This window comes from Temnothorax longispinosus, chromosome 8, assembly GCF_030848805.1.
Source record: "Temnothorax longispinosus isolate EJ_2023e chromosome 8, Tlon_JGU_v1, whole genome shotgun sequence".
NCBI lineage: Eukaryota > Metazoa > Arthropoda > Insecta > Hymenoptera > Formicidae > Temnothorax > Temnothorax longispinosus.
Window position 1 is genome coordinate 4898234 of NC_092365.1, and position 22901 is coordinate 4921134.

The window sequence follows — 22901 nt, forward strand, 5'->3', positions numbered from 1 at the left end:
ATATATATGTCATTAATCCGGAAACGTATTTGTAACAATCTTAATTGCTATATATATATTAGAATTTTATATTATCATTATATGCCGAATTCGTCTATCTCGATTTGTTTCTGCCATATCTGTCCAGTAATGATATAATTTTTAAGGTTTCATATCTATAAAATGTATTAGTAAATTAAATTTATACATATATATATACATATAACTATATTTTAAATAAAAAATATATGTATGTATGTATATACGTATATGTATCAGTACAGGAGCAACCCCACGTATCTCGTGTATATTTCGACATGCGCGTTTTTGTCACACGCGGACAACTACGCAGAGGGGATAAAGCAAGAGAACGAATTTCAGCGAATTACCTTATTAACCCTTAACGTGGGTCTACGGCGTCTGAGCCAAAGTGATATCTGTTCGTAACTGTAAAACTTGCAAGCCTGTTAGGAGATATTAAATAAACGATGTTTATCAAAATGACCATAAAATCGTCAACTACAATGTAGACAGATGTTTCATGAATTTTTTTAGATTTTTTAAAATACTTTAAGGTAGGGAAAAATAGCGTTAAACGTGACAGACGCACGTATACACTTAGAAGGTACCGAAAAAACGTACGCACTTTAAGGGTCAATCAGTCTAAGCCTACCACAAGTGCATCTAGATTCGGCAAATCACCATAGCGATGAAAATTACTATTTTCCGAGCACCGCGCCGCGCCGGCGGCGAATCGATTTGCTGATTTCGGTGAATCGGACTGGTGAAGAAAAAAGGAAAAGAGAGAGAGAGAGAAATAGAACACTTGAAAAATCTCAAGAAGATAGGACTTTAAAAGTTATCTCATTAATTGTGTTTAATTACTCAAGGCTAATTTCGAGATCACGCGAATTTTTTGTAGTCCATGATAAGAGACATATATTTCTCGGCGACTTTGGTACAACTGTAAATTGGGTAATCAGCACTTTTTGTTCTTTCTAAGACAGATGACGAATTAATTCAATAAAAACAATTAGTGATATTAAGAATGTGTGTAATTATTGTCCGATATCATAGAAAATGAAATACTTTGAAAATAATTCTAGGAATATATAAAAGAATCATGTAATCATTTTTATGCATGTACTTTTTCTCTCTTTGATTATGATTCATTAACTCAAACTAATAGAGGTAAACAGTACAGTTGTTGGCCACTGTACAATGATTTTGGCCACATCTTAAAAAATTAAAGATTATAAAAAAATACTATTAAAATGTTTTTAATTATAAAAAAAATAATAATTATAATATTTTTGTACTTATAATTAAACACATTTTAATAGTATTTCTTTATAATTCTATTAATAATAGTATTCTTTAATTTTTTAAGATGTGGCCAATCATGTAGAGTGGCCAACAACTGTACTGTTCACCCCTAATTAAATTTATTGACCGATTGATTTGATTTCTTTTTACACTTTATGTTTATATGTATTTCTCATCAATTCTTTATATAAAATATAACTGATAATGAAAAGAATATCGATTTTCTACGTAAACTTCTGTTAATTATGCAGAAGAGAAAAAATAGTCGAATATTTTACGTGATGTGTGTCTATGTGTATGTATATATAATTCTACTCAATATTGCCTATTTCACCACTACACACTATTGCGAAATACTTTTGTATCCTAAGTAGTAATTATATCGAGTAATTATGCATAATATTTCTCTCTAAGAAAAATAATATGTGAAATATGTTTTCCGTTAGCGGGCACGTGTTTTCCCGTCTTTCACGCAACAGCTTCGAACTAATTACGTCTGATCGCACTCATTTTTACTACTAGATTACTATCCGCGTAATATAAGCGACTATTTAAAAATATAAATAGAACTTTGCGTGTCACGTACAAAATTATACTCGCCCGCTTTCGCACATGTGACAGACTTCATCGAGGCGGGATTTAAATACATTAACATACCTTAAAAAGTTTCCAGTCTTCCCTTGTACCTTGCGAATAACTTCGGCGCGAGTCTATCGCCGCGTAAGCGTGTAAAAGACACTTCCCCACGTCATTTCGACCCGCGCAATTGCGACGTACCTAGCGAGCGGAAAAAAAATCCGTCGCTCCTTCGATCGCAGCATAGATTTGCATGCATAACGTCGCGGGATTGTATTCTCTATTGAGCGGTTCATTGACTCGTGATCTATGCGTGCGTGTGCAGCTTCTCACGCGTGACGTTTCTTTTGCAGAGAAAGGGAAGGAAGAGAGAGAGAGAGAGAGAGAGGGGGGGGAGATTCACGCCCTCCGTCGCGAGATTGATCGAAATGGCACGACGCTCCCGCGAACGAGCGGCAACGAGCGAAAATGAGCGGAAAAATCGTCCGCAAAAGTTTCGCATACAGCAACAGGTACTTTGCAGTAACGCACCTTACCGAGTACTCTCGCGAAGAAACCGGCGACCCGCGCAAAAAGTGATCTTAACTAATAGAGCGCTGCGATTCAAGAAAATACGGTGAAACTTGTTGACATATCGAATCGAGTGAAAAAATACTTTTCAACTTATAAATTTTTAAGGCATTGCCAATCGAGTTACACGCGTGTATATATACCAGTTTTACGACATTTAAGATGCAGAAACATCACGGAAAGTATAATAAGCGATTAAGCGATTAAGCGATTAAATTAATGAAGTGTAATTATAAGAAACGAGATGTCACTCTTAATTATCGTCGATTTCTCCCGCTTTCGAGAGAAGAATCTCGGAGAGACTCGAATCGATTGTCAATCCAGATGTTACGCGTTCCAAAGATGCTCCGGCGTCAACAAGGTTGATCCTGTCTCACGCGTCGCGCGTATCTTGCACGGTTCTCCGGTGCATTAGGCATGACATTGGCCCGATGTTGCGCTATAGGGGATACGTTACTTCGGAAACCATCCTATTTTACGCGAGATGCGCTCTACTCGTGTAAAAAGGTTGCACGGCGCGCCTGCGTAAAATAAATATCGAGAATAGGGCAAAATGAAATACGGACTAAAGAATGATCACTCAAGTTTTACACTCTTACTCATTTCCTTTTAGAATGCTTAGCACGAACGTTGTCTCATACAGAATTTATAACAGAGAGAGAGAGAGAGAGAGAGAGAGAGAGAGAGATTTTATAGATATATAAATTTATATCACCTCTCTCAATTTTGTCTAAAATATTCATAACGAGAAAGTATATACGGTCATCGATTTTCAAACTATCATGTATCGAAGGCTCTCATGGTTCACATTTTAATAATTGACGTTTCCAGAACTTGCTTTCGCAGATTCTAACATCATCAACCATCTATCCTGCATGATGGAAAACCGAATAAACATTTGAAACATTCCGTCGACCACGTCGCGATGCGCAATCGCGACGGACAACTGTGCGAAATTTTCGTAATATTTCAAAGCAACAGTCCACGCGGTATCTTATCGGTAACTATAATGCGTTACATTATTTCGACACTTACTCGCGAGCGATTCTTTGACTTTTAAATCTAACTCCGATTGATCTCCCGGCGGAGCAGGGTGCGTGTTCTACGTGAAAGTGATGTTAGCGCGCAACGAGGCCCATTTGCGGGGCCCGAGGGTACAGCAGGTACTATAAGGTAAAAAACGATGTTCGCATGCTTCTTACCTATGTTACAAGCCTGGGTGACGGGCAGGGGTGCGCAGCAACGCCCGCCAAGGGCCGTGACCCTTATCCGGGGGGTTCCAACCCCCCCGGGGCCCCCTCCCCCGCCCCCGGCGCCCCCGTAGCCCTCCACCTCCCCAGCCGCGACCGCGGCCACCCCTGCCCCCACTCCCTCGCCGGGCCCGGGACCACCACCAGGCCCACCTTCCACGGGCCCGTATCGGCCGAACGGTCCCGAGGGCCCCAGTGCACCCACTTTTACTGCGTTGTTATCCCAACGGCCGTTAAATCGCACTTCTCACACTTTCCCCCCCGATGCCAGTGATGCCAGCGTTTACTTTAACTCTCTTGCTTCCTCTCGTCACTCACTGCAAAATTTCCGCCGTGCTTGCTTTCACGCGTGCCGGTCCTTGCACCCCCTCGCAACGCGCGGCACCCACTCGTGTGCGATCTTCGTCGTCCTGTCGTTCGCGAAGACGGGGTTGTCAACCCCGGACGGCGCGCGCGTTCTCTCAGCTGTCGTCCTGAGAGCGCTTTGTCGTCCTCATTGCGATCCGATCCCGCTTGCTCCCTCGTTCGATCTCTTTAACGTCCTCTTCCAGCGCACTAGATACCAACACTCGTCCGCTCACAATCTTGCCCGAGATACGTGCGTCTTACACCCTGTCATGACGTCGCTCGTTCGACGTTATCGTGCCTCGAACGTGATCGCGCGACGATTGATCTTGATCCAGTGCTCTTTGCGAAGTGCTTTTGCCCCTTTGTTCAAAATATTTCAACATGAAAGGAACTCTCGGAACTTGGAACTCCCGTGCATCGAGCGGATCTCTCTTTCGGATCTCGCTCGACCTCACGCGGTAAATCCGTTTCGACCGTGCCGGCGAGAACCGATCTCGAGGATGAGAGAATACTAGGCGGGCGTCGTGCTTTCGTCGCGTTTGTTTCATGCACTCCCGGGATGATCCCCCGAGCGTTTGTCGCGGCGACTTCTGGATCGGCGTGCGAGAGCCGCTGACCAGTGACCGCTTTCTTTCTTTCTTTCTCTTTCCGTGTCTCGCCCTGTGTCGTATCTCGAGGGGGGACCGACGCCGGAGATGCCGGCGCGCGGTGCGATACGTCACGTCACGGCAGCGGCGGAGCGAACACGACGATGACGCGAGCACACTCGCCTCGAGTTCGCCAGCCAACTGGCTGCACCTGCGGTGTCTGCGAGTGTCCCCCTCCTCGTCTCCACGCACCCGGAGTTCCTCCAGAACTCGGCGCAACCGACGTGGAGCTGCAGCTACGCCCATTGGCCACGACCACCGTGGCAAACGTGGTACGACGGCGTCGGATTGGCCGGCGACGGGAGACACGGGCGTAGCCAAGCCGGAGCGCCGCCAGACATGGCCGTGGAATGGCTGCGGAGCCGCGTTCGCTTGCGAGAGGCGCTTCCGTCGTTGCTACTGCTGCTTCTGCCGCTGTTGCTGCTGCTGCTGCTGCTGCTGCTGCTGGCTGGCTGCTGTTGTTACTGGAAATAGGCTGGTGGTGCTGCCGCCGTCGCCGCCGATGCCGCCGCCGACGCCGACGCCGCCGTCGCCGTCGCCACCACCGTAGCCGCTTGCTTCTCTTCGTCTGACACGCTATCGATCCCGCGGCGTCGCGGGAGACGAGAGGGTAGACCGCCGCCTCGCGAAATGCCACAGGTTTCAGGGAATCTTTACCTTTCGCGCCCGCGAAGTGTGTTCCTCCTCCTTCTCCTCCTCCTCCTCCTCCTGCTCTTTCTACCCCGCTCCCCACTCGCCGCGCCGCGCCGCGCCACGCCGCTTCCACTTTGCCGTTCTATCTGGTCTTCTGCATCTATCTCTCTTGCCTTTCTTTCTAAGTGCCGTTCGTTGTCTTCTTCCTCCATCGGCCTTCCGACATCGCCCTTTCACGTATGAACATTTAAACTCCCTTCTCTTCCTTTGTCTTCCATCGCCGGTGATTCTTTTCCTATGTTTTCTGTATCTATCCTGTTGGCCTATCTACTTATACTGCTTTTTAAGTATTTGTCTATCTTTCTCTTTCCCGACAGTCCTTTTCCCTTCTGAATGGAGTGAGCGAATGTCTTTTCGCTTGCTTGTTGTCGATGACTCGACGTGATATTGTTATCGTCGATACTCTCATCCTTCTGTCTTCTGCATCAACCCCGTTAATTTCTTTCGTCTTTTTTCTTTTCCTTCCACGTTCCTCCTGCACGCTCCGCCTTCGCTTCTTCCTTTTATCAATCCGTCATCCTGTCTTCCTCTCTTCCCAGTCGCTTCTTTATTCTTCTCTGCCTGTCGATCGTGCCTGTTCTTTCGTACACCGCCTTACTCTTGCTTCCTTCATCGTCATCCGTGATCTCCCTTTTCTTTCTTTTTTTCATCCTGCCTTCTGTGCCTACCCCGTCATCATTTCTTCTTCTTTTCTCTTCGTCTTCTTTTACCGATCTGCTTCTCTTCCCCGGTTTTCTCTTCTTTCTACGTCATCTTGCGTATCTCCCAACCGTCTCTCTCTTCCTCCATCTTGTTCCATCCTCTTTTTCTTCTCCATCTTCCTCAGTCTCCTTTTTTTATCCTCTATTTTCATCTATTTTCTCATATATTCATTCATATATTTCTCTGTTCTCTTCTGTCTTTTCCCATCTTCCTTTATTATACACGCGCTAGTACGTTGGTGAAATACGGCGCGTTATCGTAGGGTGCGAGTAACTGACACGCGCTCCTTTCTATCGATTAAAGGACTCCACGTGCCATTAACCGAGTGGCCGAATGCTGCTGCTGCTGCTGCTGCTGCTGCTGTGACAGTCTCGCCTCGCGGGATGAATCGAAATTTGAGTGAACGTGCTCGTCTTAACTCCAAAAATGTTTAACGGTGAAATATCGAACTCTATTGTTCATTAAGTATATTAATCTTATATTATTTCTATTGCTACGAAATAAAGGTTTAATTTCAGTTCGTGAGATTTAATCATTTATTAAAGAGAGAATTTTTATTCGTTAATATATATGTTATTCTTATTGATCTTACAAAGAAACTTAATTGTTAAAAAAAGAGTCCAGAAAAACCTGGTAGGAACTTAAAATTCGAAATATCGTTAAAGCTCCTGGTCCCTGAGCCGATAACTCTGCGTTGACGGTGGCGACGTACCGTCGCGGCAGAAATCAGAACTCTCTCCAATAGAGAATTCTGTCCTTTGTGACATGTTGACAACCTATTTTGTTGTGCGTGCTATTTCTTTATTATTCGCTCTGTGTTTGTGCTCTAACGTTTAACGTATTCGTGAAAGTCGTAAAATTGGCCGAAAAGTAAGATTTGCATGCGGAAGGAACGTTTTCACCTCCTTTCGATAGTCGTTAAACGGCTGTTTTTCCCGTATGTTTAGGCTTCGTTTTATGGCTGTTTGTTTATTGTCGAGGGAAAAGGGTAGTTTTCGGCCAATTTCGGAAGTGTTCTGAAACGATCTATAGTAATGTTTTATTGAAATGTCTTTTTATTTGAAAATGGCATGCACAACGAAATTGGGTTTTCCTCGCCTCGATAGTAAGAATCCAATATGGCCGCGGTGACTACCCAGGAGCCTTAACGCAGAAATATTGCGGTACAGAGACACCCGGTACAGAGCGGCATCGCGGAGGATATTTCACGCGAGTCGCAGATAAACCAGTGCACATCTCGTCTTCGCTTCTCCCGCGCATTTCTTCTTCCTAATCAGGAACCAACGGTGGCTTAATGGCGTACGATCCTCCATCGTACGACCGTGATTCGCCGCCGTAATTAGCCGTAAAAAGAAGCGGCTCCTATAAATTACATTGTCGCGCTCGGTTAGGCTTATTACGAGGGTCGAGGGCGACGGGCTACCGAAAAGCTAATGCGAGATTATTACGGCCGCCCGCGTGAAAAATCGTCCGCCGGTTAGAGATGTCAAAACATCTCATCGTCACGTCAAAACGTCGTCACGTTGTCATTTCTCGGATCAGCAGAGCCAAGACTGTACGAACGCACTTGCGTGAATGGGCGTGTGTGCCGCATCCCTCCCGATATAAAAGTCTGACGGAGAATTCAAGACTTAATGTCGGTCGATTCAACTTCGCGGTAACAGCGGGCGGCTGCAGCTCGGAGATTGTATCGCAATTAAAAAATACCATCACCCGAAGGCGGCACTCGATTTAACTACTTCCTGATTCTCGGGAGATTTAGTAGAGCAGGTTGCAGTAATGTTTCGAAAAGACACATTGTGTGTGTGTGTGCGTATGTGTGAAAAATATTGCGTTAGACGACACTACCGCGACTTTGCAACAACGTAAGTACGTTACGTTAACCGCTGCGAATACGTTTCACCGCAAAGTTCCTGTTACTTTGCGCAATCTTTCCGAAGGCAAAGGCAAAGGCGTTGAACATAGCTGTACAATTATCCCGACGAAAGAAATATTTCTGCACTATTTCTGCGATTTTTCCGTGCCGCGAGGAGGGATGGGATTTTTACAGCAATTCGTGCTTCATGTCGCACAAACTGGCATAAACGGATATCAATGCAATGACAAACGGCAATCAGTACAATCCAATAGAGGGAAGACTGAAGAGGCAGGGCAGGACAGGAGGAGGAGAACAATCGAGAAAAAAAGAAAAGAAAACGGCGGAGGCGCTTTTTCGAGCGTTCGTGGCCGCGCTCTAAGACGCGGCTGTAACCGGCTATTTATTGCGGGGATTATCACGGGCTTCTGTCCATTCGAGACGATATTTACGGCGCCGGCCGTGTTCGCGGGCGTACGAACGAACGACTTCATTGCAATTGCGCGCCGGAGGGTATTTATGGTAAGGGCTGCGTTATTAGCGCGGGGCTAAAACTTTACTGGCCGGCGCTGGCCGCCTCATTTACGGCCGCGCGGCGCCCGTAATCGCATAGTTAGAATTATATGATTACGAGCTCGGTGTGCGTTATCGTCGATAGCCATTGAAATTCTTCAGGCGCCTCCCCGCCCCCTCCCCCCCGCGTAATCCCGCGCGAGGGAGGGGCGCGAATGAGAGGGAGAGAGGAGAAAGAATGGAGAGAGGAGAGGCGAAGTTAATTATTAATTATCGAACGCGCGACATGTCGTTAGGAGCAGCGCGAGTAGCCCGATTATACGCGATTAAGAATCGCGCTGTTAATGTCATCGAGATGCGAGATACTTCGCAGCTCCGTGTTCGGAAACGGTAACGTCCGAAGACTATATAGGGAAGCTTCTCTAAAAATATCGACAAAACGAAAAATATATATATATAATGTATAAGACCGAACAAGGATAGAAAATCAATTACACGGACGACGTGATTGCGAGAAAATATTGTGCTTTTAAAAATAATTTTAAAGTTATATAAAATTATAATTATAATTATAATTGATAATTATAATTTCAAAATTGTATAAAATTAAAATTATAATTAATAATTTCAGTTGTGCAAAATTAAATTTTGAAATAAATTTAATATTCTCAGAGAATTACTACTTAAAATAAATTTAAGATAAATTTAAAAATTTAATTTAAGTGCATTCGGCTGATGTGCGTGTAACAAAAATGATAAATGTTTAAAAGAAATGTTGCATGCAAGAGTTACAAAAGATTCTAACAACTAGCGGATTCTTTTATTTTACTTATGATAAAGAATCGATATTAATTTTTCTATCAAAAAATAAAAACAGGCATCTAAATAAATTCTATAACAAATATACACATATAATATAAATTATAATATATGTATATCTAACATAGAGTACATAGTTATTTATTCTACAACTTTTTAGAATAAATTTAAAATAAATTTAACCCTAGAGAGTCTTTATGAATTTTCTCATACGTGAAAGGCCAAGCGGGGTATAAAAACACCCCAAATTTGTACCACGTGTATAATGTTTCTATTTGTTGTTAGACAACTTTATAATAGATAATTTTGTTTGTTTTTTAATAGGGAAGACGATAGTAGTCATCAATTTGCGGTAGTAAAAAAAAAACAGTAAAAAAATTTCGAAAAACAAAAAAAAGAACCAAAAATTGGGCTAAAATGACTATTTTTATAAAAAATGCTGTAGTTTTTCATAAAATTCACCGATTTTAAAAATTCGAACGAATTTTGAAAGACGAATAGACAACCTTCAAGGGCATGTAAGCGATTTTTTCGTTTCTTAAAAAAAAACATATTTCTTTGAACGTCTGAAGTAGAGGAAATGACGAAAAACTGTCGGATGGGAAAAATCGCAAGAAATGGAAAGTAAAACAAATTCTGTCAATTATTATTTATTTGAAAGATAGTCAAAAGTTATAAAAGTATATGGAAACAGTAAAATTAACTCCACAAAAACTTTACAAAGTTTTAATCAGTTGCTGTGCAAGAACAGCAAAAATGAAATAATTGACCGAATCTTAAAGAATTATATATGAAACAGGGGTAGAATTTTCCGGGGAGTGCTGTAAAGTGTATAATTTTTCATTATCAATTTTTACAAAAAATCTGAAATATACTTTAATCTGGTAAAAGTCGAACGTAAACGGCCAAAGGGGGTACTACGTCACCCCAAACAATTTTCTTTTTCGGTTTTCAGCTGCTGCACGGATCTAACGCACTTGCTGAATGACGGAGGTCGACTGCCGGATGACTAAACTGAATTATGGTTAGGGTCTCGGTATGAAAACTAACCTTTCTAAGACAGGGGCGCAATTTGAATTTCGCGTGGGGTGACATATCACCCCAGAAAGACTCTCTAGGGTTAATTTTATTTTTCTTACGAGAAAGAATCGATATTAAAATCTATAAAACATCTATAAAATAGACGTTTAATAATATCTATAAAATATCTATAAAACATATATAAAACAGACGTTTAATCTATAAACAATCTATAAAACTGACGTTTAAATGCATTCCATAATCAGAATTATAATACATGTACATACATATACTGTAAACATAACATATTTTTATTAGCTCTTCAAAAACTTTAACAGTAAATCTTGTCATAGATAAAAAACTACTTTCAGATCGAAAGCATTTAATACATAATCATATTCTCAAAGTTCTTTTTTCCGAAATGCGCTGATACGCACTCGCGCAATTTAAACCGCAAATAAATCAATAATCGCTTAAAACTAACTTTCCTATAATCAATCGCACCCGAAATCCGCGTTTGCTTTACTCAAAGATTTTCCGTCGACGTACCGCGGAGATAAACGGAGAGATTAATATCCCAGTAAAATAAGTGACGAATAAAATAAGTTACAATTCACTCACCGTCCGGCGACCGCTCCGTCGTCGTTGCTCGGTGCCATGCCTCGTCGAGATACTCCTCCTCCTCCTCCTTCTCCTCCCTCGTCCTGCCGTCGCTCCTCCATGGCAGTCGCAGGACACTTGGCACTGACACTCACGAAAACGGCGGTTAAAACGACGACCGACACTCTCGGGCGATAAAGACGCTATAACGTTTACATCGTAACGGGAGAGTAAAGTAACGCGAGGGAAAACACATGTGATTTGAGACACTCGCGACATCTTGCGAATCGACGACCAGTACAATCCTCGATCCCCGGGACGGCCGGGAGCGAGAATTCGAAACTCGCGCGACTAGCTTCACCCCGCCTAATTGCGCCCAACGGCACTCTTGCCGTATTTCTCGTCGTATTTCGAACGATAAGTAGATGTTAGCTCGCGTTTCAGGGAGATTACAACAAATGCGACGGGTATAACAAATGCGCAGCTTGCGATCGCGATGAACAGTGTTCGCGAGCACTGTCGGTCGTCGCTCTGCCGATCGACCAGTGTTCAAGAGACGTTCGTCGAATTAATTGATGCTGCGAAATAAATGCGCGTCGCCGGTATACTCACCCTGTTCGACTGTTATTTAGACTACGCAGTCGACGAGTATCCGAGTCATGGGGTTTATCGGACCGTGCTTGCCGATCTAACGCGCCGCGACGTCGCCCAACCTCGCGCGGTGTAGTCGGTGTGAACCCATTCCGCATCGCGAGTCGCGACCGGCGACGTTCGAGAGATACGTGGGCAACTTCACTCCGCTTATCGCGGCGACACACGGCGCGAGTCAATTCGATATCTAATATCTAATTGAGACAAGCCGGACTATTCGAAAGTGTACGATATTCAGTATCGTGATGAATCGCTTTAACGGCACAAATTCACCGAGATAAAGATATTTTATTAATAAATTTCGATACATCCCCCTCCCCCGTATCGTTTTTCGCTATCCTTTGCAGCTTGCGTTCCGGCGATTCGCGTATTATTTCGCGCTTTCGAAATAAAAAAGAAATTACGACCGCGCGGCACGTCCGAGTCGAAGCGTTAAAAAAGCAATTAAATGTCGCGATGAGACGATCCGCGACTTTCCGTTCCATTCGACTGTCCCCCGGCCGTTCCCCTCGTCCTCCCGATTCTAATCCCGAGTCCAAGTCCAAAGTGGACGAATCGCGCGGTAATTCCAGCTTCGGAAACATTTTCGAAGACAACAATTGATCGTCGAGCCAATAATCTCTAATCATCGTGACGGATGAGACGAGGAGAATAATCGCATTTCGCATTTTGTCGACACCGGCGATTCGTACTCCGAAAAATAACGCGACATGCGCCGTTGCCCGACCCGCTCGGAGGTCCGCGTGCGAATGGTAGCGCGGCGACCTTGCGTGGGCGCGACGCGCGCGGCCGAAATCAAACGAACGTTGTTGACGTCAATCTCGAGTTCCAGGAAAAGCCGTAAAAAACCTAACAGAAAATATCCGACAATATATTTCAAAATCAATTCGGTCGCTCGAGCGAGAAAACGGCGGCGCGTATCGTTCGTTGTATTGACAAGCGTGAAACGTGATCACTTTCTATTATATATGTATTTGTTACAATTAGCGATTTTATCTCTAATATTGTTATAATTGCGAAATTGTGCGGAATTTTATCGTTGGTCCGCTATCATCAATGCCAATGCCTCGAAAATGTTCAAGCATGTGTTATCGTAACTTATTCATTCGGAATAAGAAACAATAGAGAAGATACATTATTTATCGTTTTATCGATATTTGAGGCGATATTTAATTGTTTCGATATTTAAGATAATATTTAATTGTTAAACGCTTTGAATATTTCGCTTGTTTGATCATTTTTCGGCTATTTTCTTTTCATTCGCAAAACAGAAAATATAAATACGTTAATAATAAATATGTTAAACAGTATTGCAATATTACAGTATGACGAGAACGTAAACGTTTTTAAGAATGCCGCGTCGTCGGAGATTTACGAAAGATTCGCCGGCAGATTTCTAATCGCTAATTAATTCGATATATTAATTCTTTTTTAAAAAGGGCCGACGTCGATCTTTTTGTCAAAATAAAAACAGGAATTCGAAGGCACTCCAGAACGAGAATCACGCGAATAAAAGTGATTTCGAAGTATTGCTACTAAAATATCGCGGATACAAGAAGATGCGAAAAGGGATCTAAGAGATCGCCACAGAGCCAATTCCGTCGATTTCGCGCGTTAGAAATTCTATTTCGCGAAATGGATACGTCCCAATTGTATATCTTGCGTCATTTATTCCTTGCGGAAAAATTCATCACGTTATCTGACGATCGAAAATTACGCTCGCGGGAAAACGCTTAGTCGGTGCCATTGATGTCTTAATGCGAAACTCGCTCGAATCGCGCACATTAAGAAATGTATATCGATTACAATCGCGTTTATCGTGAGCGCGGGACCTCAGATTCGGCCGCGATAGCAAGGGGAAATTGTGTGGTACGGCCAGATAATGATCTCGTAATCGGCGCTGCTTGCGGTATAATTATAACGCCGCCGCGCGATGCGGTAGCATTTTTTGCGCGATGCATTTTCATGAAACGGGTGTTACCCTACATCGCGCCGTTATTAACCGCCGCACCGTGGAAACCGTCGGAGAACCTTTCGCCGTGCATATAACTTGCGAAACCATTCCTACTTTGCGGCACCGTCTGAATTCCTCTAATATCGCGATGATAAATTTCTGGAAAAAAAATAATAATGATAAAATAAAAACGAGACGTCATTTCCTTTTCGAATTCATTTTGAGTAAGAAATACACGAAAGTGGATTATCGTATTATTTTCTACTTAATATAATAACGGGAGAAAAATAAGAAAGATATTAGTTATAGAAAATATTAAATCGAAAACATAACGATGCGTTAAAGCGAAGACGATTACGAGATAGGAAACGGGGAATTAAATCAATAACTTTATTCAACAGCTTAACAATTGCGGCAAAGCCAGCTAAAAATCTTAATGCACATATAGCTGTGTAATATGTACATTATAACAAAAATATTTTACATTTTTGCAATTAACAATAAAATATTCTAAGTGCATTCTGTTGTACTATCTTATATCTGGCAGTAATAATGTGTACCGTTTTTCTAGACCAGGAGAGATCGTGTAAATATGTTTCTCTGAAACGCGATTTGCAGATACTGAGTTTAGCTTAACTTAATTTAAATTCATCTTAAGTTATTCTTTCATAGAGTTTATTTCGTATTTCATTATCCTTATCTGTATATCACATCACAAGGAATTTTAATTTACATTTTGATGATTTTAAGGAAACTTTCAGGCATCAATTTGATCGTTAAATCGTCCTTAGATAAAGGTCATAAAAAATATATTATATTCTTCCACCAGTATTAATATAAGATCTTTGAGTTGCTTTGTGTACAAAATTGAATAAATTCTCCAATATATCCATTAATATAGCTCGCTTAAGCACGACCTCTCTCAGGTTACATACTATATAATTAACTACCTGTACGAACAACTATCGTTATTCGTGTTTCACACCGCATAGAGGCTCCTTTGGATGGTATCCCGTCCATTTCCTGTAACTAACATCCATCGCTCTTTCCACGGCGTGGTCTATGGGATGTATTATGAAAGGAATGGACACCAAACCAATAAGGGTAGTGATCCAAGGCTTCTTCCAAGCTGCTCTTGCACTCTTTCTTTGAGCAAACTGAACTGCCGCGCAAATCCTATTTATGGTGAAGCCGGGAATTATCACCGACGCGAACGACTGCCATATCAAGGTATCTGACGTGGACAACAGGACGTTTTTGATTCTCTGTGGCGTGGTGTCCGCCTGTAATAATAGAAGCTGTTAAAATGTCCGATAATTATCCCCGTTAAAATTTAACCATTCCCACAGTACCTGGTAGACCTTCGCACCTTTGTGCACCGTGTCTGCGAGAACATATCCGCTTGACAACGCATAACTGAACCACACGACGGATTTTGGTACCAGGCTCCTAAACGCTTCTCCAACCTCGTTCGCATAACCTAAAAAAAAAACAGAATTTACACCTTGTTGGCCTATGTACAAAAGAATCTTCTTGAAACGCCGATTTGCTTTACTGTTTTTTATTAATTATTTATAAATCAAGTATGACTTGTACGTCGTGCAGAATCGTGAAACACAAAACGAGAGAAGGATGACAGAAAATTTCGATAACAGTACTTAACAATATTCTTGCCATTACCTAAATATCTCACATACGTGTCTCGGTACAGGTCCACCTCCTCCTGATCGTTCATCGTCCCGGAATTCTCGATTTTCCGACTACCTCTCGCGCGGTGACATAACCTGCGGCAGACTTTTGGCACTTCGCGGCGTTCAGTGCCAAGAGAATTTTCGGCTATCAACGATAAAATGTCTATAAAATCTCTCCTCTCTTCCTATTCTTATCTAAGCATTTAGAATTTATTCGAGGGAAAACTTGGGGTAGAAATATCGTTGCAAAAACAGATCACGTCGATCACGAAAAACACAACGCTGAACGCAGCGTCGCAGCTACGGAGCTTTCGAGAGGTCGATAAGCTCGCGGGCTCGCAGTTCGATATACCTGTCGATTCGTATTGATTTTTTGAAACTTTAAAGTTTTATCTATTTTCCTTTGACCTTCGCGCAACGCTTGAATCACGTAACGGGTCAATTATCCGCAATTACCTCATTTCTTCTTACTTAACCTCTGATTGCGTCATGCTGACGACGTCAGCTGTAATTGCGATTACCTAATTTTTAAGAAATAATCTCTGACCGACTCTGACGCCCGAGGCGATATAGATATTATAGTAAAATGTAAATAGATATATTTCTAGATATATTTCACATTTTTAAATAACGGGATTGAAATAATGTTTACGAAAGTAATTATCTCATCTGGAAGTTAATATATTAAATTATCGTTTCACGTCTTACGTCTCGCACGTCCACCGTTTCCCTCTCCCCCTGAATATCTTCCTCTCTCGGTTCAGTCGGTTCTTCCTGTCCCTGTCCTCCACAGTTCCTCCTGGCCGAAAACGGCGACTGCTCAGACGGTCCGCCAAATCGGCGCGACCTAACCTCAAACTCGGCCGCTGCGCGGCTCCGGGGAACGTCGCGTTCTCGCTCGCGGGCGATAACTCGCGCGTTATCGGCGACATGGCGGGCCCGCGATAGCTCGCGCGACAGGTCACGCGCGACGTCGTGCACGCGGGGATCCTCAGGATGATGGCCGACCTGGAGTACGTGCGGCTGTACCTCAGCCTGCAGCTCAACGAGGCGATCTCCTGGTGGTGCTTCTACATCCGCGAGATCTCGTGGCAGCTGCTGATCGCCTTGCTCGCGTACCTCTGCGTCTGTGTCTTCCTCTACGCGGTCCTCAAACGGGTGGGCCATGCCGCCTGGCAACTGCCGGGCCCGCCCGGTAGACTTCTCCTGGTCACCGCTCATCCGGACGACGAGGTGATGTTCTTCGGGCCGTTGGTCTACTGGCTGGCCCGTTCCAAGGCCAGCGAGATCTACCTCCTGTGCTTATCCATGGGTACATGTCACTAGCGGGCCTCTCCGTCGTCCCAGGATCGTGAGCGACGATCCGGGAATGAACCAGGCTAGACGTCACGTAAACGCTGTGTCTATTGATGTTTACCAGTATGCTTGCAGGTGGGGACAGAAAGAGGGTAGACGAGCTGTGGGCGTGTGCGAAGGTGCTGGGAATCCCAGAGGCTAACGTGACGATCATTATGTGAGTGTGCCTATGGGAAACGTCATTTACAAGCGCTTGCATGTGCTCCAATTATTTACATAATTTTTCTTTCGAGGAAATATCGTAGGATCGCTTTATTCTAACGGCATATTTAACACTAGATGTACTTGTCTAACTTTTGCAAGATGGAAATTGGACAATTGGACATGATTCTGCAATGCGGGACCAACTCCAAACTTACTTCTTTGCTATAGAAAATTTCGAAATGTTAGAAATAAGATTCGGCGCCAACGTTACGTCAAATGTAATTTCATGTGTTATACTTATGCATTTTTAGAAAATTTCCCGTCCATGTGAAGTATTACTTTGCAATGCAGAACTAAAAATATAAAAATGGTGCTTGGTTCCTTATTGCATAACTGCATCCAACTTCATTCAAGTGTTAAATATGCGGTGAGGAATATGATAAAATTGAAATAACTGTCTCTTGTACAATAGTCGGATGAACAAATGTGCAGGAGCAGCGAGTTGCCGGACGATCAGGGCGTACAGTGGCCAACAGACACGGTTGCAGAGAGCATCTTGCAATACGTAGAAATGTATAAAATCAACGCCGTCGTTACGTTCGACAAACACGGAGTGAGCCGGCATAAAAATCATATCTCCTTGTATTTTGCAATCGCCGCGTTGTGTATAGAGAAAAAAGTACCTCCTTGTGAGTATCGTTCGCTCGATTGACATACAAATATAGCAGGCTCGTATGATGTATAAGTCCGATCGTGTTCCAGATTGCAAGCTATATGTGTTAGAGTCCGTTAATATAATCAGGAAGTACATTCAACTCTTAGATTTGCCCGTCAGCCTACTCTCGGCCTCGTACTGGTATCTGGTGACGTACGAGCAGAAGCGAACGATCAAAGTAAATCGGAACATTCTGCCTCGTTAAGGCGAGACAATTAATCATCGCGTTTAACGCGCAGGCCTCTTTTCTTAAACGTTATCTTTTCCCTTGCAGAGTGCCATGGCCGCACACAAGTCCCAGTACGTCTGGTTTCGAAAGTTGTACATGATCTTTTCGCGATACACGTTCATCAACACCCTCCAAGAAGTCAGTGCCCTCGACCTGGAGCTGGACCTCCAGTTCGACGAGGACTGAACGTCACGCGACGAACGAAGAACTGTACAAAATGTGTAATTTAACTATCACTGTACATACTTTGTCTACCATGATAAATGTAAATTACGTACCAAAGCTACGAAAACTATAGATAATTAATACGGAAACTTTGAAATATATGCAGAGACACACACTTTGTAAGAGGGAAATATTTTTTTATTCATTAATATAATAGAATATACATTGTAATTATACTTTCGAACGCGGCACGTAGTTTTTACAGTGCAATAAATCAAAGTTCTTTCCTTAAAAACAAACAATAACTGCGTGCCGTTTTATCCTTCTCTATTGTATACAACCTTTTGCAGCTGCATATAAATTCAAATTGCCATTTGATATGTGTGTCATTTTACTCATCAGGTGTGTATAATAAAGTAATCTAGAATTATCGTGGATAAAAAAATCGTATCTCTAATTTAAGTTGCGGGACGCGCAAGGTTTTTCATCCGGTAATCGCACACATTACGAAAATCAGCGATCATCATCAAATCATTTGAGCAAGTAATAATATGTGGCGAGTCGAGCTCGCGATTGTACGTATATATATATTTTTTAATTTGTGCCTCAACATTGACGTGTTACATAAGTCATAGATCTTTGTTTAGAGCAAAAATTCTTTACTTTGGCACAAGTAACGTGCATAGAGGAATTTATATAACTTTCGTTCCTTTCTCTAATATTCCTTTCTCTATTGATTGCGGAATTCTTTTACTATTCGGAAAAATATATTGCTCTTTTCACAACATTCGATATTATACATACATATATACGCAGAATCCACGAATATATATTCTTCTATATGCACGATGTTACGTTTTCTGTAACATTTTATCTCCGTGGAAAGCTGCTTAAAGTGAAAGATGAGCTTTTCGCTTATATAATTGCACAAACGACATGAATATTTCTTAGCAAGCATGCTGGGAAAATATTCAATGAAAATTTGATTAATAATCATGTTAACAATTGCTGTATACGCGGTCGTTGTTAGTTTGATTTTTGTATATCCTATGTCTTGTCTTTTTTATTATTTCAATGTAATTTTCCCAGCATGCTTTAAATGTCCGTAATGTAACGAAAATATATGCTTAGTAGCCTAGTATGTAAACACGTATAAAAAAAAGAAATCTCTTTCGTAAAAAAATCTCTCAGTACTGAAGACATAGTACGTGGTATGTATAGTCCGAGAATTAGCCCTAATACCGAAAGATTAGACCGGCAAATGATCTAAAGTCGTCAACACTCGCATAACACTATTACGCACAATACAGCGTGCGTGTGCGCGTACACCGAAGTGAAATAAAATACTTTCAAGTAAATACAAATCTCTGTGCGCGCTGGAATCTTGCGCATTTCGAATGCACAAGGCTACATTTCAAATACTTTTCCTATGAATACGAAGCTTATGGAATGATATCGTCGTGAACATTTTACGCTCTAGACCGAAACTCCGCGAATCGATCGCAAGAGATCTCTTTGATCGAGCGATTCGCGTTAAAGATGAAAGTTTTACGACAAACCGGCACGTGCCTCAATAAACATCTTTTTTACATAAAACGAAGTAGATGCTTACATACGATTACAGTCGCAGATAAAATGGACGGCATAGAGTTGGTTCCCGCAAGATCCTCGAATCAGTAAACTACCGTAGACGGCGACAGACACACCGCGATGAGCAGAATACCGAATTTAGGTACATAGAGAAGAGGAAGTGGTACCCGGAAGAGATTTCCAATCGGGCGCAAGGATGACCTACGTGGACAGTCAGGTGGACGATAGGCTCCTTACAAAGGGTTCATAGTGAAGATCTCGCGGGCCGTGTCCTAGAACCTGTCTTTACCGCGATGAGAGCCGAGAGTACCCATTCCCGGCTGCGGGGAGTCCGGATCGGTCGCGTCCTGTAGGTACTGCAGCTCCTGCAGTTCCTGGAACTTCTCGTGATCTCGTATGTGCGCGTAGTTAGCGGACAAGCACATCAGGTAGTGTATCAAACTTAAAATCACGAGCATGCTCGCCACGGTCGCCAAGATGAACATCACCTCGGCCTTCTCCACAAAATCCTTGCAGAAGAGCTTGACCTCCTGGGGTCCGCACACTTGCATGTCCTGCACCCGTGTGTTATTTGGAAACATGAAGCCTGAAACGGCACGAATTTGCTTGCTCTTTATCAATTCTTAGTTTTTATATAACAAACGATTAACATAAATACTATATAATAAACTAGAATACAGATGGACTTAAATACAACGTCGTAGTTTCAGTCTATTTATTGTATATCAACGTGTGAAAACTTACCGAATTGAGTGAAATCAATGCAGTCATCAAGAGACTGGACACGTGGATTGCTGCACAGGCCCCAGAATATGGTAAATACCAGCGTAGTAATAACCAGGAATGCAAATATCAGAAGCCAAACTATTTGCAGGATGTAGATGATAGTCATAAACTGGAAAATAAAGATGTATATATTAGGATAATTAAAATAGCTTATAGTCACACCGTGATTTTTCCATTAATGGGGAATAATGAAGGATTTTACACTTTAGAAACTTACAACAGCACAGGAGATACGCCCGCCCACTCGGGATCTCCACGCACGGTAGACTTTGTGCCTCGTAGCACCAGTTGCGAGACAACCGACGCACAAAATCATGAATCCTAAGGCTGCCATGCAAGCTCCGATCGACGCAAATACTAGCTGCACCGCTTCCAACCATCCAAGATGCAGATGGAACACCTATATTAATTTTGTAACTTGAGATTTACAGAATCTTTACTTTGAAATAAAAAGCAAGTACTCTCACACGTGATTTACCTGATCCATCATAAGAGCACACAACGTCGCACCTCGGTACATAGTTCCGCAGAAGATTCCGACTCCCAGACAACACATGATGGTTGCTATGAGAGTCGCATACGGCACCCTGGCCATGCATTCGTTGCACATGTTTCCTAAACAAGGAAATTCCTTTAATATTTGTCATTTTGTTATGGGACGCGCTATGTCCGTTTACATATTTAATTGAAGTTGTCACAATCAAATCTCGCTATGATCAAAATCTAGATATAACAGTGATAATATAGCGTAGTGTGTCAAATAAACTTTTCAAAGAGAGATATTAACCGTAAGATACGTAACTGTTGAAATAAATTACAACAGAATCTATTGTAACGAAAAGCAGAATTCAATTTTATCGCGTCTACATTTGTCACAGGGCAACTCGTACTGTTCATCGTCACATTCCAACAGCATTTTCAGACACTTACTACAAGTTCGTTCCTTCGAATTTAGTCCGTGTAGACTACGCTCGGAAAATCTGTCTAGGCTAGCGTTACTCCCAAAGTTGCCGCGCAGCGGCACACTCTCTCTAGCCTGACGTAGTTTGTTCAGCCTCGTCATTTTAAATATAATTGTAAGAGCAACAATAAACGATCCGACAGTAACAATAAAAACGAAGAACGCGTGGCCGCGAGAGCTGGGCGTTCGGCCAATGACTAAACCATACCACAGACGGATGACTAATCACTTATCTACAGTTCGGTCAGATAACGCGCGACATGTGTCTAACTATACTCGCTAATTATACGCTAGTCCATTCATAAACTCGGCAATGTAAACGTGCCGTTAACGCGCCAAGACGTCTCCGACGGAAATAATTAGCGCGCGGCGTCTATTATTGTCCTCATCCAGAACTCCTTCACTTGCGTGCGAACGTCATCCGTCTCTTAATAACACTTAACAAGCTTCCTCCGCGCTCGTCCGTGCTGCGTCAATTATAATTCACATCGTATCAAAAATAGCTCGGTCTCGATCAGTTGATTAGCTTATTGTATCGAGCGCGTCGAACCTCGAGTAGCCCCAATGTTTACAACCGTATGGATACCGTTGTTATGGACGCTCGCACGACGACGGTCCTAAATCGGATCTGGGCATCGCACGATCATGTTAATTTACAGCAGAAGACCCGAAAAGGAAGATTCTCGTCGAGATCAGCAACTTACCCATGTTTGCAGTTTGCAGAGTCGCTCGCCTGAGGTTAATAATGCCCGGAGAAGGTGGGATGGGCAGCGCCCGTATACGCTTCGCAGGAATCCGCGATTACAGCAGCAGTTGCTCGTTAATTACCGCGGCGATCGCGCGTCCCACGGCCGCGGCAGCGAAGGACATTCCACTCGCGGTCGCTAGGCGTAAAAGAGAGAGAGAAGGATGAAACTGGCGAATCCGATGGACTCTCAATTCCACTAGCTACCCATCCACGCGAAGACTATTCAGAACTATTCGAGTAATCTTATGTGCTTACAGGTTCTTGATCTCCACTTCACAGATACCACTGCGTTATAACTCGCTTGTTTACCATCTGTCAGAGCCACTCCGGGAGACTGCGCGTCGACGAGATGCAAGATCGACCACCCGCGAACGGTCCACACCGATGGATCTCTCGCGCGCCGACGATCTTATCGATCTTATCACGCGCGCGGGCACGTCGGAATTTCGGGGATCAGGGGGAACGACTTCCACGGGGTATCTTCGGCCGGAGACTCAACATGGCGTCACGAACGCGTCGTCCGTTACTTTCTGTATGGTGAATGGGATCGTTGCTCCGGCGACGAATCGTAGGGCGTGCTGTAGTAAGCGCTCGGCGCTCGTCGGTCCCTTCAATGGAGCGGGGCTTGGCGGGAGGCGATGATGACCGGCTGTGACCCCGATTCGATCGGGGAGTCGCAAATAAACGCGCCGAGGCGACCAAAGGCGAGAATGCCCGTATTCTCTGACAATCCGATCCGACGAGTAGAATCTCAAAAGTCGTGATGAAGGGATTTTGCGGAAAGATGCGGGAATAGGAGGGATCTGCTGTAACAATTTTTATGAAAATTGGGAACTTGCGTGTTCTCATGGTTTACTTGATTTATTAGAAAATTTCTCGTTACTGCTCGGCGGGGCGAAACAGCGATCGTAATGATGATTTAAAAATATATCTTCTATATCGAGAAATGTAACAATAAATATACCTGCATAGTTTATCACTTTGAGGAGTAGGAGATACCGGATTTCGCAGAA

At 43.1% G+C, this 22901-nt stretch overlaps 4 protein-coding genes across 12 annotated transcripts in view; 1 reads left to right on the forward strand and 3 right to left on the reverse strand.

Moving 5' to 3' along the window:
* Positions 1-13656, reverse strand: part of Lim1 (LIM homeobox 1) — a 48605-nt gene extending 34949 nt beyond the window's left edge. For 6 of the 7 annotated variants that reach the window (XM_071785003.1, XM_071785004.1, XM_071785001.1 and 3 more), the window contains exon 1: positions 3654-3747. The gene's annotated coding sequence lies outside the window, so the exon portion shown is untranslated. Of the gene's footprint in view, positions 1-3653; positions 3748-10919 lie in introns of those variants that run through there. The other variant, XM_071785000.1, reaches the window with a different exon arrangement.
* A 223-nt stretch (positions 13657-13879) lies between these two features.
* LOC139817156 (mitochondrial fission process protein 1) lies at positions 13880-16040 on the reverse strand. Of its 2 annotated transcripts, none has more exons than XM_071785010.1 (4): positions 15903-16040; positions 15184-15339; positions 14856-14983; positions 13880-14786 (listed from the first exon to the last, which is right to left on the reverse strand). In XM_071785010.1, the coding sequence occupies exons 2-4, from the start codon at positions 15236-15238 to the stop codon at positions 14472-14474; spliced, it is 498 nt and encodes a 165-aa protein (XP_071641111.1). In that variant the 5' UTR covers positions 15239-15339; positions 15903-16040; the 3' UTR covers positions 13880-14471. The 2 variants fall into 2 exon arrangements, with proteins under 2 accessions (XP_071641111.1, XP_071641112.1); XM_071785011.1 differs by having other exon boundaries at positions 15184-15306; positions 15903-16037.
* A 150-nt stretch (positions 16041-16190) lies between these two features.
* On the forward strand, positions 16191-18181 carry Pig-l (phosphatidylinositol glycan anchor biosynthesis class L). Its single transcript, XM_071785009.1, has 5 exons — positions 16191-16506; positions 16626-16707; positions 17187-17383; positions 17457-17587; positions 17684-18181. The coding sequence occupies exons 1-5, from the start codon at positions 16191-16193 to the stop codon at positions 17822-17824; spliced, it is 867 nt and encodes a 288-aa protein (XP_071641110.1). The 3' UTR covers positions 17825-18181.
* Positions 17980-22475, reverse strand: M6 (neuronal membrane glycoprotein M6). 2 transcript variants are annotated; one of them, XM_071785007.1, is made up of 6 exons: positions 22144-22475; positions 21845-22024; positions 20658-20794; positions 20397-20579; positions 20138-20288; positions 17980-19979 (listed from the first exon to the last, which is right to left on the reverse strand). In XM_071785007.1, the coding sequence occupies exons 2-6, from the start codon at positions 21846-21848 to the stop codon at positions 19666-19668; spliced, it is 789 nt and encodes a 262-aa protein (XP_071641108.1). In that variant the 5' UTR covers positions 21849-22024; positions 22144-22475; the 3' UTR covers positions 17980-19665. The 2 variants fall into 2 exon arrangements, with proteins under 2 accessions (XP_071641108.1, XP_071641107.1); XM_071785006.1 differs by lacking the exons at positions 21845-22024; positions 22144-22475 and adding an exon at positions 21110-21824.
* Positions 22476-22901: the final 426 nt, after the last annotated feature.

What these genes read in the sequence shown, in the direction of transcription:
- Pig-l (XM_071785009.1), top strand. Translation starts at nt 16,191, where the DNA reads ATGATGGCCGACCTGGAGTACGTGCGGCTGTACCTCAGCCTGCAGCTC. An exon ending in GCTAACGTGACGATCATTAT is followed by an intron (nt 16,708 to 17,186) that starts GTGAGTGTGCCT and finishes ACAAATGTGCAG; the next exon opens with GAGCAGCGAGTTGCCGGACG. An exon ending in AGCAGAAGCGAACGATCAAA is followed by an intron (nt 17,588 to 17,683) that starts GTAAATCGGAAC and finishes TTTCCCTTGCAG; the next exon opens with AGTGCCATGGCCGCACACAA.
- LOC139817156 (XM_071785010.1), bottom strand. Translation starts at nt 15,238, where the DNA reads ATGAACGATCAGGAGGAGGTGGACCTGTACCGAGACACGTATGTGAGA. An exon ending in CACGTATGTGAGATATTTAG is followed by an intron (nt 14,984 to 15,183) that starts GTAATGGCAAGA and finishes TTTTTTTTTTAG; the next exon opens with GTTATGCGAACGAGGTTGGA. An exon ending in AAGGTGCGAAGGTCTACCAG is followed by an intron (nt 14,787 to 14,855) that starts GTACTGTGGGAA and finishes CTATTATTACAG; the next exon opens with GCGGACACCACGCCACAGAG.
- M6 (XM_071785006.1), bottom strand. Translation starts at nt 21,242, where the DNA reads ATGACGAGGCTGAACAAACTACGTCAGGCTAGAGAGAGTGTGCCGCTG. An exon ending in GTGCTCTTATGATGGATCAG is followed by an intron (nt 20,580 to 20,657) that starts GTAAATCACGTG and finishes AAATTAATATAG; the next exon opens with GTGTTCCATCTGCATCTTGG. An exon ending in GGCGTATCTCCTGTGCTGTT is followed by an intron (nt 20,289 to 20,396) that starts GTAAGTTTCTAA and finishes TTTATTTTCCAG; the next exon opens with TTTATGACTATCATCTACAT.